Raw genomic sequence first — 20273 nt, forward strand, 5'->3', positions numbered from 1 at the left:
CCTTCACCCTTGATCTTCGTTTCACTCAGAGCCAAAACATCTAGGTTCGTTTCCTCAAACATACTACCTATCTCTCCTTTTTTCTCATCTTGGTTACATCCACACACACATTTAGACACGTAAACACCTAAAACAATTTGAGGAAAATCACTTAAAAAATAAGTTCAGAGGCTCCAAGCTTTAGATTGTATTTCAGACCATTGTCAAAAAGCTCCAACTCACTCCAACTTAGGCACATGGAATTGCTGGCCCGATTAACATCATAGCATGGTTGGCCCCAAAAAGGGTAGGTAGGTGAGGTGCAAAATCACTTATCCATCAGCCTAGTCATAACCTCAGGTCTGTCAATATACTACTTTGAAGCTTTCGTCATCTAATTAACTTCCAATTGGCTTTTAATCAAAACATTACCTAAATTGTTCACGCATTCATGAAGTTCTTCTTAATACTCATAACATTAATAGTAGAGAAATGTGAACGAGCATTTCTGTGACACGCAAGGTACTGCCTAGTATTTTGGGGGTGACTGAGTTTTCCCTATGTCTGATAATAGCACTTGATTCCAAGGCTGTCATTACAGTTTATTTATGTAGCTAAATCCTCTCATTTAAACACACCAAATTGGCCAATATCCACCATAACACAAGCTTCACACAGAAGTGAACCAGCACCTGGTTTATCTTTAGATTTTGGGCTGTTTACAAAGCATTACGTATGTTGTCTTGATATCTAAATTCATTAATGATAATCAGTGATTTTAAGATACTATTAAAGGTGAAAACTCCTTCTGATAGGTAAAACTAAAATGATTTTGTCTCGAATTTTTGTTACTTGACGTCGCCATAAGTTTTTTTTATTACAATTATGCATTTCTCTATCAAAACCTTCGAAACAATTTTTTTGTGCTGTCAACATGAAAGTCAAAAGGCCTAAAGTCTATATGACATGTATTAGATTTATTGTTGCATCCTCTTGATTGCAACATGATCGTTCTACTTGACTTGAAAATCTTAATTCCTGGCCAACACTTGATTGCTGACAGTTTTAAGATTCTCGTATGACCAAACAGGTTGTGATGGTCTGTAAGGTGCATAATCACGTAAGTCAATACAGGATAAAAATGAAATTGATTTCATTACTGAGTCGATTTGAACTTATAAGTTAATACATTTCAGTTAATAAATTTCTGATCTACCTCCAGCGTCTTGGAATAATATTACCTTTAGGTTGTTCATTTTGTATGATTTTTATATTTGTCTGCGGTTGTCACAACCTAAATGATACTATTCACTGTCAATTAACTAATTCTGCCTGATGGTAGTTGACATAATCATCTGCTTAACCCAACAACCCAACACAAATTGCTTTTGAAAATGCAGAAACTTTTTTTTCATAAAATTCCTCCACATTCTCGGCAAAGTTGACCATGATCTTGTTTTGACCCGTGTGACCAGCATTCAAAAACTTTATAATTCGTAAAAAAAAAAAAACACTGCGAAGCGTGAAAATAACTTTTTTTTAGTTTATTTTCGAGTAAAAAAAATATAAGATGTATTTTCTATATACCTCCGTAGGGGAATTTGTAAGATGAAGAGAATGAATTAGTGAAGTAAGGAACTCACTGCCCCGACCTGTCTCCCGCCACCAGTCATGGCTGATGTGTTGACCGTTGAGGACTTGAGTTCGTGACGCTGGGGTTTGATCAGTAAACAGTAATTATGTATGTGCTAGTGAATTGTGATTGAAAATGAGGTGTAGATTAATTCAAGAAGAGTTTAGAGAGAGAGAGAGACACAGCGCGCTTGGATATTGCTGACAACAGAGGAACCTAACTAGGAAATGGTCGTTAACAAGGTAAGGCCACTTGTTTCATGTAAAATCTTTGATAATTTTGAAATTTGATTAAATTTCTTTTGGAAAGTTAAGGTCTTTTCTGCTTTTCGCTGTCTGTTAAGAAAGAATAATGTTGGATTAAGGTTCAGTTTACGGGCACGAGAGAAATAACATAAACATTTGTAATTTGGGTAATGTCAACTTAATTATTTTTTTATATGAATCCCAAACTATAATGGTGTAGAGGGCTGTATTGTTGTGGAAAATTGTTGGTTAAAACATAACATTTTTTGGAAATCAACCTAACCTATGAAATCCTAGCATAACCACTTGAGTCCAGATTCACATTAATTTTCATTGTCGATGTATAACAAATCCTGTATGATGATTAATGATTATATCCTTATTTTATAAAGGATTAAACACCTGGTAAGCAAACCCCCCACCAACTGTTTACAATCACCGGAAGAATTTTATCCTCAAATAATATCGGAAGTAGTTCAAGGTTAAGTTGGTCGAGGAAGTTAGGTCAAGATGTCATGGGTTGTGTTGACTTAGAGAAAAGATACAGTCACTTTTATTCTCCCATTTTCCCCTCTCAGTTATCATCGCCCTCCCCACTGTCACATTATCGAAGGCTGCAATTAGTGTTTCACATCATTCACCACCGGTCTGACACATTTAACTAGCCTTATGAAGTCGAATGTAATTTTTTTTTCTTTTTTGCAAAGATCTTTAACTTATTTCTCTGGTTCACTTTTGAATTGGAACTTTTAATGAGTGTGTATAGTTGTGTGTTCGCCTGTAAAGTCTTGGCAAAGACTTAAATTACTGTAAGTTACATTAATACCGTATTAATATATATATATATATATATATATATATATATATATATATATATATATATATATATATATATTTTATTATTTTTTAGATAAATACGGCAGAACGATTTTTCTTAGTATAATAGTTTTTTTTTGTTTGAATATTTGGTCGTATGTTCGTGTGTTGTGTATGTAATATATGGGAAGTACACAGAGGTGGACTGTTCTATATATAGTGTACATTTTCATCGCGCACACATGTACTAATGCTGTGTACAAAATAACAGATGGCCATTGGTCAATCTCCGACCATTTCGCGCAAACTACCTCACTGGTAGTTGCACGGTCGGTTAACGTCCGGTAATATGCTTTAGCTTGCGTTGCTAAGCTTTAGCTTGCCTTGCTAAGCTTAAAAAAAGTCGCCCAAAATTATTCTGTATAGAAGTGGTTCAGAAATGACTAGCTCCCTTCCTTCTATTGCTGTTCTTCAAAGTAGTAGAATTTAATTACTCAGATTTTCTAGCCATGACAGATGATGAAGAGTAACCACGAAAAATTTGCTTCAAAATTTTAATCCTCAGCACATCAGTTTATTTGGGTCGTAACCATTAATTAATGGGGATGAAATGAACTCTGTATAAACCCAATCCTTGCATAATTTAGTGCGGCTAATCTGTAATAAGCCAGTGAAATGTTCATATTACCATTACAAATGCCGAATAATGTCTGTGTAAAGCATTTTAAGAGATATAAGTGGTTTTAAGTTTCGTTTTGCAAAATTCTATAAGTGGTGTTAAGTCTCGTTTTGCAAAATTCTATAAGTGGTTATAAGTTTTGTTTTGCAAAATTGTAAAGTGGTTATAAGTTTCGTTTTACAAAATTCTATAAGTGGTTTTAAGTTTCGTTTTGCAAAATACCATAAGCGGTTATAAGTTTTGTTTTGTAAAATTCTATAAGTGGTTTTAAGTTTCGTTTTGTAAAATTCTATAAGTGGTTATAAGTTTAGTTTTGCAAAATTTTATAAGTGGTTTTAAGTTTAGTTTTGCAAAATTCCATAAGCGGTTATTAGTTTTGTTTTGTAAGATTCTATAAGTGGTTTTAAGTTTCGTTTTGTAAAATTCTATAAGTGGTTATAAGTTTCGTTTTGCAAAATTCCATAAGCGGTTATTAGTTTTGTTTTGTAAAATTCTATAAGTGGTTTTAAGTTTCGTTTTGCAAAATTCCATAAGCGGTTATTAGTTTTGTTTTGTAAAATTCTATAAGTGGTTTTAAGTTTCGTTTTGTAAAATTCTATAAGTGGTTATAAGTTTCGTTTTGTAAAATTCTATAAGTGGTTTTAAGTTTCGTTTTGCAAAATTCTATAAGTAGTTGTAAGTTTCGTTTTGTAAAATTCCTTTTTTTTCACTATTTTTTCCCATGTGTTCCTTGTGTTTTGGTTTGACAAGGTTGGCAACCCTCCTGTATATCAAGTTCACTCAGATCTGATAGTTAAGTGGACACAAACAGGTGAAAGGTGTACGTGGAGTAGGGGATCTCTTTGGTTACCAGACAATAATTACTGGCTGCCGCTGGAACATCTCCGGCCAGAGGTGTGACGACGAGTCAGGCTGCTGTAATATCCTAGCCTACTTTTTATTGCTGTCTATTGGTTTGATTATAGACAGATCATGATGGAACTGTATTGAATAGGATATATCTAAAATATTTCTTGATATTTTATGGTTATCAGACATAATTACAGCTGGTTAAGACTTGAAAATCTGGCAATTGTCGAAGCAATAGCCTAGCCTACGTTGCCATCTATGGCTTTATTATAGTTAGATCAAGGAACTGCATTGATTAGGATAAATCCTTTTTTTAGTCTTGTCAAATAAAGCCAGACACAAGTGATTTACAAAGAAAGTAAGTAAACCGGCAAGTGACTATGTACAGAATAATCAAAACTGGCAGGTAAACATTATTTACAGTTCAAGTCCATACGCTTGGCACGCTGCATTATGTGACAAACACTTCACCATGTTGATTGAGAACACCTACATACCCGCATTAACTTCAAACGTCACTCATCATTTTATAAGACTTATAATCATCATTAATTTTCTTTGGTAACGGTAAACTTTTTGAAGCTAATTTTTACCTCTTTAGCTTCGGAAATTATTCCGTATTTAAACTAGCTGTTTATATAGCACGCACTTTACAAATATAAATGCATATGTGTTCAAATAAGAAGAGATGTAGATTTACCATTCGCCTCAGTGTTCATTAACCAATGAACAGCCTTGATTCTAAGTGAACAGGGTATAGTGCCATGTTATGCGTCATATAACTTACCAAATAGTAAGATTTCTGTTTTATGGATCTTGTTGGGCTGTTCTTGGGTCCTGTGATTTATTTTTTTCATTAAACGTTGTAGTCCAGATTCAGAATTTTAGAAATGAAGTCGACATATAACAGTGTAGTTGCTGTTTTTTTGCTTTTCATTGCGTTTGTAGTTTGTGGTTTGCAAACTCTTGTCACTTCGTCATGAAGGCCAGCGTCGTTCTGGACAATCCTCGTCACACAAAGCCAGCTTCAATGAAGTCAGTCGTCACAGCGTCACAACTTCGTGATTGAGATGTTCTTTGGCGAGGTTGTATCTTCGTCAGCTGTGGAACGTCTCACTCTAAAGAAGTCATCATTGTTAACATTGCCTTAAAGTTGTAGGAGTCTTTCGGGTATATTATGCATATGTATGTTTACCAAATGGCGTCCTAGCTACGTCTCTTGTTGTATATCAACTGACTGTATATTTCTCTCTTGTGTCTCCCCTGACGATGTGATTATGACACGAAAGTGCACTTGGGAACTTATCATGTTTCATTTTCCCCGTGGACTCATAGGAATATCTTGATCACGCGCAAAATATAGGTATATAAAGGGGATGTATGTCTCAGAAGAGGATGGGAAAAAAAAGGAGGAGATCAAATTAGAGGTGGAAGGGTAAGTGAAAAGTATTTCGAGTGCTCGGTGCCTGAGCATGCAGGAGGGTGAAAGGCGTGCACGTTAGAGTGAATTAGAACGATGTGGTATGCAAGGAGCGTTTTGGTGTCAATGAACTGAACAAGGGCATATGAGAAGCAGAGGAAGACCACGTAAAGATCTTTGTGGCTAGGTTGTGGATAAGGGGCTGTGGGTTCGATGCATTTCATAAGACAGATAGAAATCTGATGTGAGGGAATGAAGCCTTTTCTTCCTTTGTTCCTGGCGCAACCTCCCTCACAGGGGAGACGGCGAATGAGTATGAAAATGGATAATCATCTTTCCTATACCGTGATAAACTCGCGTGTGGTATACCCTCGTGATTTTCATCCCATTGAGGTCAGAAAGTTGTGTGTGGAGCGACGAGAATGAACAACCATTGCTTCAGGCACTGTGTGGTCAGCTAATTGCAGAAGCAACCATAGTGTTGCACGATATGATATGTTAATTCATATGCGGTTGCGAGAAACCATCTTAGCGTGCATTGCCTACCTGGTGTGCATATATATATATATATATATATATATATATATATATATATATATATATATATATATATATATATATATATATATATAATTTTCCGCAGCATCCCTTCATCGCGTTGCCCAAAGAGGATTAAACACTTGGTCTATGAATGCAAGCAGGTTGCCGCTGTGAGCGGGTTTCGAACCCTGGCCTGCGATTCGTTGGTTACGACGCTGACCACATCACCACGGAGGCTGAGAGTGGCGATATTACGGCGGACCCTGAGGTCTTGCAAGAGGAATTGAAGGATGAAGCTGAAGGCTGTGGTGCAGTGACTAGTTTTGCGACGCACAAAACTCTCGGGGCCTCGGTTCGATCCATTTGATTGATGGACAGTTTCATGTGTTCCCAGCCGTCCAGGGAACTAGTCTTCGCATAGCTAGAGGGTTAGTTGCCTGAAAACAAACAAACAAACAATGAAGTTGGTAGATGTTGTGGTTGAGTTCGTCGTGCAGATGTGAAATATGCCTTTCCAGCCGTTATTTTTGTACATTTTGTTCTCCGGTCATGGATCAAAGTCCTCAAACCTGACACAACTAAAGACAAAACGAAGATCAGAAAATCCAAAAGCTTTTAAAGAAGTTGAGGACCTGGTGGTAGGTGTCAGGGGAGACATGAGGAGGAGGTAGTATAGGGTTCTTAAGTTTAGCGTTGTAGGGAAAGATACAAAGATAACAACGGCCCGTCACTCTCGAATTGCCAACAGCTACACAGTAATCATGCTGCCACACAGGGGGTTTGCAGAGTACTCCGTGATGGTGTAGGTAATGACTAGGGCACACAAGCAGTCACTTGTATCATATCTTGTACCAGACGTATCATATAAAGTAGTTGGACCCTTACCTTGAGCCTGGGGTTTGACGCCATTGGTGACGTGTGAGTTGCACTTTGACCTCGTTCTGATGACCATTGGTCACGGTAGTGGCCTAGGGGAGAGGTTACGGACTTTTGCAAAACATTCACTGGGCCTGAGCCTGCCGTGGGCCCTTGTGGTGAAGTGGTTAGCATTTCTGAGAATGATTCACACATAGACCTGTCCCGATTCGAATCCTGGGCCAGGCAGCCAACTTTGGGGATGATGTATATATATATATATATATATATATATATATATATATATATATATATTTTTTTTTTTTTTTACTTTGTCGCTGTCTCCCGCGTTTGCGAGGTAGCGCAGGGAAACAGACGAAAGAAATGGCCCAACCCCCCCCCCCCATACACATGTACATACACACGTCCACACACGCAAATATACATACCTACACAGCTTTCCATGGTTTACACCAGACGCTTCACATGCCCTGATTCAATCCACCGACAGCACGTCAACCCCGGTATACCACATCGCTCCAACTCACTCTATTCCTTGCCCTCCTTTCACCCTCCTGCATGTTCAGGCCCCGATCACACAAAATCTTTTTCACTCCATCTTTCCACCTCCAATTTGGTCTCCCCCTTCTCCTCGTTCCCTCCACCTCCGACACATATATCCTCTTGGTCAATCTTTCCTCACTCATTCTCTCCATGTGCTCAAACCACTTCAAAACACCCTCCTCTGCTCTCCCAACCACGCTCTTTTTATTTCCACACATCTCTCTTACCCTTACGTTACTTACTCGATCAAACCACCTCACACCACACATTGTCCTCAAACATCTCATTTCCAGCACATCCATCCTCCTGCGCACATCTCTATCCATAGCCCACGCCTCGCAACCATACAACATTGTTGGAACCACTATTCCTTCAAACATACCCATTTTTGCTTTCCGAGATAATGTTCTCGACTTCCACACATTTTTCAAGGCTCCCAAAATTTTCGCCCCCCTCCCCCACCCTATGATCCACTTCCGCTTCCATGGTTCCATCCGCTGACAGATCCACTCCCAGATATCTAAAACACTTCACTTCCTCCAGTTTTTCTCCATTCAAACTCACCTCCCAATTGACTTGACCCTCACCCCTACTGTACCTAATAACCTTGCTCTTATTCACATTTACTCTTAACTTTCTTCTTCCACACACTTTATCAAACTCAGTCACCAGCTTCTGCAGTTTCTCACATGAATCAGCCACCAGCGCTGTATCATCAGCGAACAACAACTGACTCACTTCCCAAGCTCTCTCATCCCCAACAGACTTCATACTTGCCCCTCTTTCCAGGACTCTTGCATTTACCTCCCTAACAACCCCATCCATAAACAAATTAAACAACCATGGAGACATCACACACCCCTGCCGCAAGCCTACATTTACTTAGACCCATAGACAACATAGATACGTTTCCCTGCCTCAAACTTGCTGAACCACACCTCCCATCATCTCCCCAAAGAGCAAGCCTATCACTTTCTGGTCCATAAACACCAGTAATATATATATATATATATATATATATATATATATATATATATATATATATATATATATATTTTTTTTTTTTTTTTTTTTTTTTTTATACTTTGTCGCTGTCTCCCGCGTTTGCGAGGTAGCGCAAGGAAACAGACGAAAGAAATGGCCCAACCCCCCCCATACACATGTACATACACACGTCCACACACACACAAATATACATACCTACACAGCTTTCCATGGTTTACCCCGGACGCTTCACATGCCTTGATTCAATCCACTGACAGCACGTCAACCCCTGTATACCACATCGCTCCAATTCACTCTATTCCTTGCCCTCCTTTCACCCTCCTGCATGCTCAGGCCCCGATCACACAAAATCTTTTTCACTCCATCTTTCCACCTCCAATTTGGTCTCCCTCTTCTCCTCGTTCCCTCCACCTCCGACACACATATCCTCTTGGTCAATCTTTCCTCACTCATTCTCTCCATGTGCCCGAACCATTTTAAAACACCCTCTTCTGCTCTCTCAACCACGCTCTTTTTATTTCCACACATCTCTCTTACCCTTACGTTACTTACTCGATCAAACCACCTCACACCACACATTGTCCTCAAACATCTCATTTCCAGCACATCCATCCTCCTGCGCACAACTCTATCCATAGCCCACGCCTCGCAACCATACAACATTGTTGGAACTACTATTCCTTCAAACATACCCATTTTTGCTTTCCGGGATAATGTTCTCGACTTCCACACATTTTTCAAGGCTCCCAAAATTTTCGCCCCCTCCCCCACCCTATGATCCACTTCCGCTTCCATGGTTCCATCCGCTGACAGATCCACTCCCAGATATCTAAAACACTTCACTTCCTCCAGTTTTTCTCCATTCAAACTCACCTCCCAATTGACTTGACCCTCAACCCTACTGTACCTAATAACCTTGCTCTTATTCACATTTACTCTTAACTTTCTTCTTCCACACACTTTACCAAACTCCGTCACCAGCTTCTGCAGTTTCTCACATGAATCCGCCACCAGCGCTGTATCATCAGCGAACAACAACTGACTCACTTCCCAAGCTCTCTCATCCCCAACAGACTTCATACTTGCCCCTCTTTCCAAGACTCTTGCATTTACCTCCCTAACAACCCCATCCATAAACAAATTAAACAACCATGGAGACATCACACACCCCTGCCGCAAACCTACATTCACTGAGAACCAATCACTTTTCCTCTCTTCCTATATATATATATATATATATTCCTATGAGTCCACGGGGAAAATGAAACAAGATAAGTTCCCAAGTGCACTTTCGTGTAATAATCACATCATCAGGGGAGACACAAGAGATAAATACAACAGTTAGTTGATATACAGTGAAGATACGTAGCTAGGACGCCATTTGGTAAACAAGCGTTACGGGTCTGGCATCATACTTGTTATAAGATTTTGTTATGTGGGCAGGAAAGGGAAATGTTTAAGAATTTTACCCACGAGAAAAATATAAAGTTTGCATAAACCTTCGCTACTATTAATGTTACAGTTCTTTGTGTTTTTGATAATACACAAAGAATTGTAACTGCAACTCTTTTCCTAAAACTACTACTAATTTTCTTACTCTCATCCACCAGGAAATTATTAGACATTGCACTTACTGCCTCTCTCAGCACGTTCACATTGAACAGCCTCTCCTCTGCCTGTGTATCACTCAGCATGATAGATAGATAACCTTTGACCTCAATCCTACTCATCCACTTTTATCAGCATCTTTTTTCAGTAGCTTTGGAAATCGCCACGAAGTCAAAAAGTCATTTCCTGTTTTCCTTTATACCGAATACCCCATTTTCCCCACATCATCATCCAGTCTCGCACTTAGACCCATAGACAACATAGATACGTTTCCCTGCCTCAAACTTGCTGAACCACACCTCCCATCATCTCCCCAAAGAGCAAGCCTATCACTTTCTGGTCCATAAACACCAGTAATCACCCCACCCTCGTAGTCTACTTTCATTCCGACCCGGATGAATCTTGAACAACCTACCATACCCTTTGCAACACATTGCCACCCCATTCCTTTAGGCCTAACAGTAACCCCCACACTTAACCTCCACTAACATACCCATAGCATTCTACGCTCTCTCTTCCCCTTCCAGATGAGTTACGACATCCAAACTCTAGTAAATGTAGCCTCGAATATCTTCATTTTAATCATCCTTGCTACCTCAGCAAGGTAGCGTTAAGAACAGAGGACTGGGCCTTTGAGGGAATATCTTCACCTGGCCCCCTTCTCTGTTCCTTCTTTTGGAAAATTAAAAGAAAATAAACGAGAGGGGAGGATTTCCAGCCCCCCTCAGCTCCCTCCCCTTTTAGTCGTCTTCTACGACACGCAGGGAATACGTGGCAAGTATTCTTTCTCCCCTATCCCCAGGGATGATATATATATATATATATATATATATATATATATATATATATATATATATATATATATATATATATACTTTAGTGATCATTGTATGTTATGAGCCGTCTGTTCTGCCTTAGGCTGGTACATGATTGTGCTGGCTGGCCAACCTAATCCCCGGCTCACAGCTGACGTGAAAGTTGTGTTGCCGGTTGGTAACTGGAGGTGCTGCTGTTACGTCATGCCTCTGGAAGTGTACGGAAGTGTACATCAAGACATACTCTTGTACATTGTGAAGGTCTTCGGTCTTACGTTATATGCTAGGGAGGTGTTGTGTACACGAACTCACTCCTCCATTGCCGGAGTGTTTGGTTGAACGTCTTGCCTTGGGTATTGCATGTGAGACAGTACGACAGTTGAGCACGACGGTACGACCCTTGAGCTCGACGGTACGATCCTTCAGCACGACGGTACGATCCTTGAGCACGACGGTACGATCCTTGAGCACGACGGTACGACCCTTGAGCACGACGGTACGACCCTTGAGCACGACGGTACGATCCTTCAGCACGACGGTACGATCCTTGACCACGACGGTACGATCCTTCAGCACGACGGTACGACCCTTGAGCACGACGGTACGACCCTTGAGCTCGACGGTACGATCCTTCAGCACGACGGTACGACCCTTGAGCACGACGGTACGATCCTTGAGCACGACGGTACGATCCTTGAGCACGACGGTACGATCCTTCAGCACGACGGTACGATCCTTGACCACGACGGTATGTGACCCTTGAGCACGTCGGTACGATCCTTGACCACAACGGTACGTGACCCTTGAGCACGTCGGTACGACTCGTTACCTCTCAGCCAGTGGTTCAGTAGTTCTTCGTGTCATTAGAGGAAGTGTTGCGGTCCACATGTTGACTGGGTGTTTACCGAATCACCGACCATCGGAAATGGTGGTCGAATCTGTTGTCTGCACTCACATTAAGGAGGTTGGAGATGGGTGGGAAACTGGCTTGGGGATGGGCCCCGTTGTGCTCAAGGACCGTGCCGATATGTTCAAGGATCGTACCGTCGTGCTCAGAGGTCGTACCGTCGTGCTCAAGGATCGTACCGTCGTGCTCAAGGATCGTACCGTTGTGCTCAAGGGTCGTACCGTCGTGCTCAAGGATCGTACCGTTGTGGTCAAGGATCGTACCGTTGTGGTCAAGGGCCGTACCGTCGTGCTCAAGGATCGTACCGTCGTGCTCAGAGGTCGTACCGTCGTGCTCAAGGATCGTACCGTTGTGGTCAAGGATCGTACAGTTGTGCTCAAGGATCGTACCGTCGTGCTCAAGGATCGTACCGTTGTGCTCAAGGATCGTACCGTTGTGGTCAAGGATCGTACCGTTGTGGTCAAGGGTCGTACCGTCGTGCTCAAGGGTCGTACCGTTGTGCTCAAGGGTCGTACCGTCGTGCTCAAGGATCGTACCGTTGTGGTCAAGGGTCGTGCCGTCGTGCTCAAGGGTCGTACCGTCGTGCTCAAGGGTCGTGCCGTCGTGCTCAACGATCGTACCGTCGTGCTCAAGGATCGTACCGTCGTGCTCAAGGATCGTACTGTCGTGCTCAAGGATCGTACTGTCGTGCTCAAGGATCGTACCGTCGTGCTCAAGGATCGTACCGTCGTGCTCAAGGATCGTACCGCTGGGGCATAAGGAATTAGATTAAGGTCCGCCATGATGATGTGTATATATCATATTTATTCTAATTATTGCTAAGTGAATATTTACGAATACTTTGAATATATCACGTCATCCATTAACACAAGAATAACCCATCCGTTGTCAGGTCTCACCACGTTTTCTAGGCGATTTGTTTATATGTTTACAGTCTCCACATAACCTCTGATCTGTGATTAAGATTGCCGGTCTAGATAAAAACTACAGAAAAGACTTTTAGATTATCTTTTGCTCTGAATTTCGATCGTGAAGCCTTGAAGAAAAAATAGTCAAATAGATACTTCTGTTTCTTAATTAAGATACAAAATGATTGATAGTTTGTCATTTTTTTCTGTATCTGTCTGATACTGTGATTTTGAAATTAGTTTATTTAGAATAGATAAATGATTATATTTAACACCTGTACATAATGGATTTGAAAAATAACATACATAGGCCTGAAATGGTAGAGGATGTGTGGATCAGGTGTTTGCTTTGAAGAATGTGTGTGAGAAATACTTAGAAAAGCAAATGGATTTGTATGTAGCATTTATGGATCTGGGGAAGGCATATGATAGAGTTGATAGAGATGCTCTGTGGAAGGTTTTAAGAATATATATGGTGTGGGAGATAAGTAGCTAGAAATAGTGAAAGGTTTTTACTAAGTATGTAAGGCATGTGTACGAGTAGGAAGAAAGGAGAGTGATTGGTTCTCAGTGAATATCGGTCTGCGGCATGGGTGTGTGATGTCCCCATGGTTGTTTGATTTGTTTATGGATGGGGCTGTTAGGGAGGTGAATGCAAGATTTTTGGAGAGAGGGGCAAGTATGCAGTCTGTTGTGGATGAGAGAGCTTGAGAAGTGAGTCAGTTGTTGTTCGCCGATGATACAGCAATAGTGGCTGATTCGAGTGAGAAACTGCAGAAATTGGTGACTGAGTTTAGAAAAGTGTGTTAAAGGAGAGAGTTGAGAGTAAATGTGAATAAGAGCAAAGTTATTAGATTAGGTTCAGTAGAGTTGAGTGAATTGGGATGTAAGTTTGAACTGAGAAAAACTGGAGGAAGTGAAGTGTTTTAGATATCTGGGAGTGGGCTTAATAGCGAATTGAACCGCAGAAGCGTAATTGAGTCACAGGGTGGAGGAGGGGGCGAAGGTTCTGGGAGCGTTGAAGAATGTGTAGAAGGAGAGAACGTTTCTCGGAGAGCAAAAATGGGTATGTTTGAAGGAATAGTGGTTCCAACAATGCTCTATGGTTGCGAGGCGCGGGCTGTGGATAGAGTTGTGCGCAGGAGGGTGGTTGTGCTGGAAATGAGATGTTTGAGGACAATATGTGGTGTGAGGTGGGTTGATCGAGTAAGTGATAATAGGGTAAGAGAGATGTGTGGTAATAAAAAGAGTGCACTTTCGTGTAATGATCACATCATCAGGGGAGATACAAGAAATTGAATATAACTCAGTTGATATACAAGGAAGAGACGTAACTAGGACGCCATGTGGTAAACATTATGTATATGTATAATGAAGGATTGTTCCTTATTCTTGTATTATTTACAAACTTGACCATACTGATGCAATACGTTAATTAAACGTGTGCTGGGTACATTTCACATGGTGTTGGTAATGTTAGAATAGTTATTGCTCGTTATAAGCTTATATCTTTTGTTCAGTGGAATGCTGTGATGCGTATGGCCAAGTCTTACATCTCCAGTGTAGTGTGTGTGTGTGTGTGTGTGTGTGTGTGTGTGTGTGTATGTATGTATGTTTCTGTGTGTGTGTGTGTGTGTGTGTGTGTGTGTGTTACGAGGGTAGAGTCGTACACTGGTGTTGTTGCCCCGTCTCTTAACCTGGTATATAAATCTACCATGTCTTGACTCTTATGCATACACACATGTACACTCCAGCTTACGCCTGGTACTCATTCATCGACCCGTTTCAGAAGGGAGGCTGAACACTCCATTAGCTGCTTGCCTGTCCGGGAATTCGAACCCTGGCTAGCTAAGATGGTTAGGTCGCAACGCTAACCAACGCCCTACAGAAGGCTCCTCTGTGCGTGAGGTGTGTCAAGGACAGTGGGATTTACGTGAGATCATTATCAAACCATTATCCCAGTTGTCGGCAGGCTGTGTGAAATGCACCTCGTACCTCCAGCGGATGGTAAATACTGCGGTAGTTGTGGTGTGGACATGATTAACGCGTGTGTGTTTAACTACAAGGACATGATAGCGAACGATGGGTCAGGGTGGTACGAAATTTCGCTGCAGTTTGTGGTGATTTTGGACTATTGGTATACATATTCTGACTTTGCTTTTCAGTCAACCCTGATGCGTCTTATAAGCAATATAAGAACCGAGTATAGCCATATATATATATATATATATATATATATATATATATATATATATATATATATATATCGAAGCTTCGTCTCTTCGATGTATATCAACTGACTGTTATATTTCTCTCATGTGTCTCCCCTGATGATGTGATTATTGCACGAAAGTGCACTTGGGAACTTATCATGTTTCATTTCCCCGTGGATAAAAAGGAATATCTTGATCACGCGCAAAATTGTGATCCTTTCCAATATGTATATATATATATATATATATATATATATATATATATATATATATATATATATATATATATATTAGTGACAAGCAGATTAATCTTTTATTTAAAACACATTTTGAATGATTTAATTCGTAAGATTGAGAGATTCTGTAGTCAGTAAATGATATATCATTTTCAGAGTTTGTTGGTCAATGTAAGTAAAATGTATTTATGGTTACAGCTCAATTACACAATTGTAATTACTAGAAGTGATTGTTTTTGGTATATGATTCTTCATTCTTTCGTATGGACCGGTTTAACACAAGAGGATGCAGATGGAATGACCAGCTCATGTGACATGATTACTTTAATCAAATTTATGATTAGACTCCTGATTTATGATTAATTAGACTCCTGATTTATGATTAATTAGACTCTTGATTTATGATTAATTAGACTCCTGATTTATGATCAATCAGACACCTGATTATAGACACATGTAGCACTATAACCACAGGTCATGTGAAGGCTTGTCACTCTCATGTCTTAAGTCTGCTGTCATAACTACAGGTGTCATCCTCTGGTGTCATATGTCTCTTGGCATGACACTGTCATCCTCTGGTGTCATAAGTCTCTTGGCACGACACTGTCATCATCTGGTGTCAAAGCTTATCGGTGTAGGGAAATAAATAGACCTTACAACAGTCTGTCACCATTGCGTCGTCAACAGCCACACAGTAACCACGTGACACAGCAGCTTGCCTCAGTATTACGTTGTCTAGATTATGATGGGGGGCACACAGGCAGCCAGCTCTCAGGAGCAGAAACCGGAGTAATATCTGTAGAAGGAAAGTGAACCCATACTGCGGCGTATGGCAAGTGGGCTAAGTTACGAGGTCAGATGAAGGGAGTTGAAAGTCGGATGGCTTTGTATTATTCGTCCCTGTTAAGTACAAGACCCACTTCTGGTGCTAGAGCAGTACTCCATACAAGGACGGATCAATTATTGTACGAACAATCATAAAAGCTGTTCAGAAAAGAATTATTTTACGGCATCCGGTGAGGGGGGGGGTCTTAATTTCTTTTAGAGGCAGAGTAAGTTGTGTGTATGATGTCTGATTCATAAGATTGCAGAGATGTTCCAGATCGTGAGTATGCTTACTGTAACGAGGGATTTAAGTGTAGATGCATCACAGACGATGGGGGGAGTTGTGAGGGGTTGGGTTCTAGATAGAGAAACAGAAAGAAAATGGAAATTAAATGGATTTTAAATGCGTTCCATTAACTCGGGTGCGTCAGCTCCATTACAAAATCCTATTCTAGTCTGAGTTTACAGAGGGTTTTGGTGTAGAATTAGGGCAAGAAAAGATCAAACAGATGTAGAAGACGTGGACGAATGTAGTAATGAGAAGCCAGGATATAAACTTATTAAACAGATGTAGAAGACGTGGACAAATGTATTGATGAGAAGCCAGGATGTACCCGCATTAAACAGATGTAGAAGATATGGACGAATGTAGTGATGAGATGCCAGGATGTAAACACATTCAGTTATCTGTCGGAGATGATAAGTAATTGGTGAAGAGGATATGGAAAGCGTAGGAGACAGGACAGATAAGCAGGGAGGGGTTGCTCTGTGTACACTTACTGGGGAAAACTAGACACACTAGGGTGCTGGAAAACCGCCAGGAGCACTGTGGAAATGCTGTCCCTCACACCACGTCCCACAACAAGGCATTCACCAGCCTCACAGAGAGGAAGGGGGACGACATGTGGTTTTCGTCCTGCGAAAGCCATATATCGATGACCAGAGCCAAGTGTGGGAGATTCGTGTGATCCAGAAGGACATGGGAACATGGGAGGGAGGCACCAGTCAGTGTCATGATTTTGTGATGATGTTTATTGTGGTTAGATGTCACATGTGTGGTGTCTCGGTCACTGGACACGCTGGGAGTGAAGGTCACAGTAGCACGATAGTTGGGAGGTCAAGGGTAATCTTCCTCATCTGGCTTAGAGACTCGGTACTCATGTGGGTTCAGCACTGAGGCGAAGGAAAACGTTCGGGTTCCTTGAACGAAGCGTTGGCACAGACGAACATACAACACAAGGCCAGAGTCCCACTCGATTGTTAGTACACGAGGAGTGACCTTGGCTGGTCCAGTGAGGGGGACATAGGTGTGGAGGCGAGTTCTGTGTGGAGTAGAGAGAGAGAGAGAGAGAGAGAGAGAGAGAGAGAGAGAGAGAGAGAGAGACGAACAGTCGTGTGTATACGAGGTACATACGTCACGGGGTGGAAGAGAGTTGGGGTCACCCGGGAGGGAGGGGCTTAAAGTGTGGGGGGTGTTTCCGTCGATAGATAGTTAAAGGTGAATAGAAAAGTGAAGAGAAAGACGCATCATTTCCAGAGACAGTTGTAATCTTAACGTTAAGGGGCGGAGGTGGACGAGTTGACGCATTACTTGATCATACAGGTGGAAGGCGAGGTAGGGCAGCCTCCGACCCACCTGGCCTTGTTTACTGCAAGATTTATGTGTCGTGTGTGTGTGTGTGTGTGTGTGTGTGTGTGTGTGTGTGTGTGTGTGTGTGTGTGTGTGTGTGTGTGTGTGTGTGTGTTGGACCAGGCCACAACCAGTACCTCGGGCCAGGGTCGGTCTTGCTTGAGGCAGCTCTGGTGGCCACCAGTAGTTTACTGTTGGACTCAGGGACCTTCACTCCTTCCCATCCACACCCTCTCCGACGTCTGCTGACCATCCATCCACTATGACGTGCTGCCCACTCAGGGCGTCGCTCCACTGCTACTGTTTGGAGTGCATAAAACGTTTATATATATATATATATATATATATATATATATATATATATATATATATATATATATATCAGCGAACAACAACTGACTCACTTCCCAAGCTCTCTCATCCCCAACAGACTTCATACTTGTCCCTCTTTCCAAAACTCGTGCATTTACCTCCCTAACAACCCCATCCATAAACAAATTAAACAACCATGGAGACATCACACACCCCTGCCACAAACCTACATTCACTGAGAACCAGTCACTTTCCTCTCATCCTACACATACACATGCCTTACATCCTCGATAAAAACTTTTCACTGCTTCTAACAACTTTCCTCCCACACCATATATTCTTAATATCTTCCACAGAGCATCTCTATCAACTCTATCATATGCCTTCTCCAGATCCATAAATGCTACATACAAATCCATTTGCTTTTCTAAGTATTTCTCACATACATTCTTCAAAGCAAACACCTGATCCACACATCCTTTACCACTTCTGAAACCACACTGCTCTTCCCCAATCTGATGCTCTGTACATGCCTTCACCCTCTCAATCAATACCCTCCCATATAATTTACCAGGAATACTCAACAAACTTATACCTCTGTAATTTGAGCACTCACTCTTATCCCCTTTGCCTTTGTACAATGGCACTATGCACGCATTCCGCCAATCCTCAGGCACCTCACCATGAGTCATACATACATTAAATAACCTTACCAACCAGTCAACAATACAGTCACCCCCTTTTTTAATAAATGCCACTGCAATACCATCCAAACCTGCTGCCTTGCCGGCTTTCATCTTCCGCAAAGCTTTCACTACCTCTTCTCTGTTTACCAAATCATTTTCCCTAACCCTCTCACTTTGCACACCACCTCGACCAAAACACCCTATATCTGCCACTCTATCATCAAACACATTCAACAAACCTTCAAAATACTCACTCCATCTCCTTCTCACATCACCACTACTTGTTATCACCTCCCCATTTGCGCCCTTCACTGAAGTTCCCATTTGCTCCCTAGTCTTACGCACTTTATTTACCTCCTTCCAGAACATCTTTTTATTCTCCCTAAAATTTAATGATACTCTCTCACCTCAACTCTCATTTGCCCTTTTTTTCACCTCTTGCACCTTTCTCTTGACCTGTCTCTTTCTTTTATACATCTCCCACTCAATTGCATTTTTTCCCTGCAAAAGTCTTCCAAATGCCTCTCTCTTCTCTTTCACTAGTACTCTTACTTCTTCATCCCACCAGCGCTGGTGGCTGATTCATGTGAGAAACTGCAGAAGCTGGTGACTGAGTTTGGTAAAGTGTGTGGAAGAAGAAAGTTAAGAGTAAATGTGAATAAGAGCAAGGTTATTAGGTACAGTAGGGTTGAGGGTCAAGTCAATTGGGAGGTGAGTTTGAATGGAGAAAAACTGGAGGAAGTGAAGTGTTTTAGATATCTGGGAGTGGATCTGGCAGCGGATGGAACCATGGAAGCGGAAGTGGATCATAGGGTGGGGGAGGGGGCGAAAATTCTGGGGGCCTTGAAGAATGTGTGGAAGTCGAGAACATTATCTCGGAAAGCAAAAATGGGTATGTTTGAAGGAATAGTGGTTCCAACAATGTTGTATGGTTGCGAGGCGTGGGCTATGGATAGAGTTGTGCGCAGGAGGATGGATGTGCTGGAAATGAGTTGTTTGAGGACAATGTGTGGTGTGAGGTGGTTTGATCGAGTAAGTAACGTAAGGGTAAGAGAGATGTGTGGAAATAAAAAGAGCGTGGTTGAGAGAGCAGAAGAGGGTGTTTTGAAGTGGTTTGGGCACATGGAGAGAATGAGTGAGGAAAGATTGACCAAGAGGATATATGTGTCGGAGGTGGAGGGAACGAGGAGAAGAGGGAGACCAAATTGGAGGTGGAAAGATGGAGTGAAAAAGATTTTGTGTGATCGGGGCCTGAACATGCAGGAGGGTGAAAGGAGGGCAAGGAATAGAGTGAATTGGAGCGATGTGGTATACCGGGGTTGACGTGCTGTCAGTGGATTGAATCAAGGCATGTGAAGCGTCTGGGGTAAACCATGGAAAGCTGTGTAGGTATGTATATTTGCGTGTGTGTACGTATGTATATACATGTGTATGGGGGGGGGGGGGGTTGGGCCATTTCTTTCGTCTGTTTCCTTGCGCTACCTCGCAAACGCGGGAGACAGCGACAAAGTGTAATAAAAAAAAAAAAATATATATATATATATATAT

At 41.5% G+C, this 20273-nt stretch overlaps 1 protein-coding gene across 1 annotated transcript in view; it reads left to right on the plus strand.

Annotated features, from left to right (window-relative positions):
• The first annotated feature begins 1650 nt into the window (after positions 1-1650).
• LOC139745786 (uncharacterized) overlaps positions 1651-20273 on the plus strand; it is an 82293-nt gene continuing 63670 nt past the window's right edge. The window contains exon 1 of the mRNA XM_071656327.1: positions 1651-1854. Coding sequence (XP_071512428.1) covers positions 1840-1854 — 15 coding nt within the window. The 5' untranslated portion in view covers positions 1651-1839. The remainder of the gene's footprint in view (positions 1855-20273) is intronic.

Source organism: Panulirus ornatus, chromosome 62, assembly GCF_036320965.1.
Source record: "Panulirus ornatus isolate Po-2019 chromosome 62, ASM3632096v1, whole genome shotgun sequence".
In the NCBI taxonomy this organism is placed as follows: domain Eukaryota; kingdom Metazoa; phylum Arthropoda; class Malacostraca; order Decapoda; family Palinuridae; genus Panulirus; species Panulirus ornatus.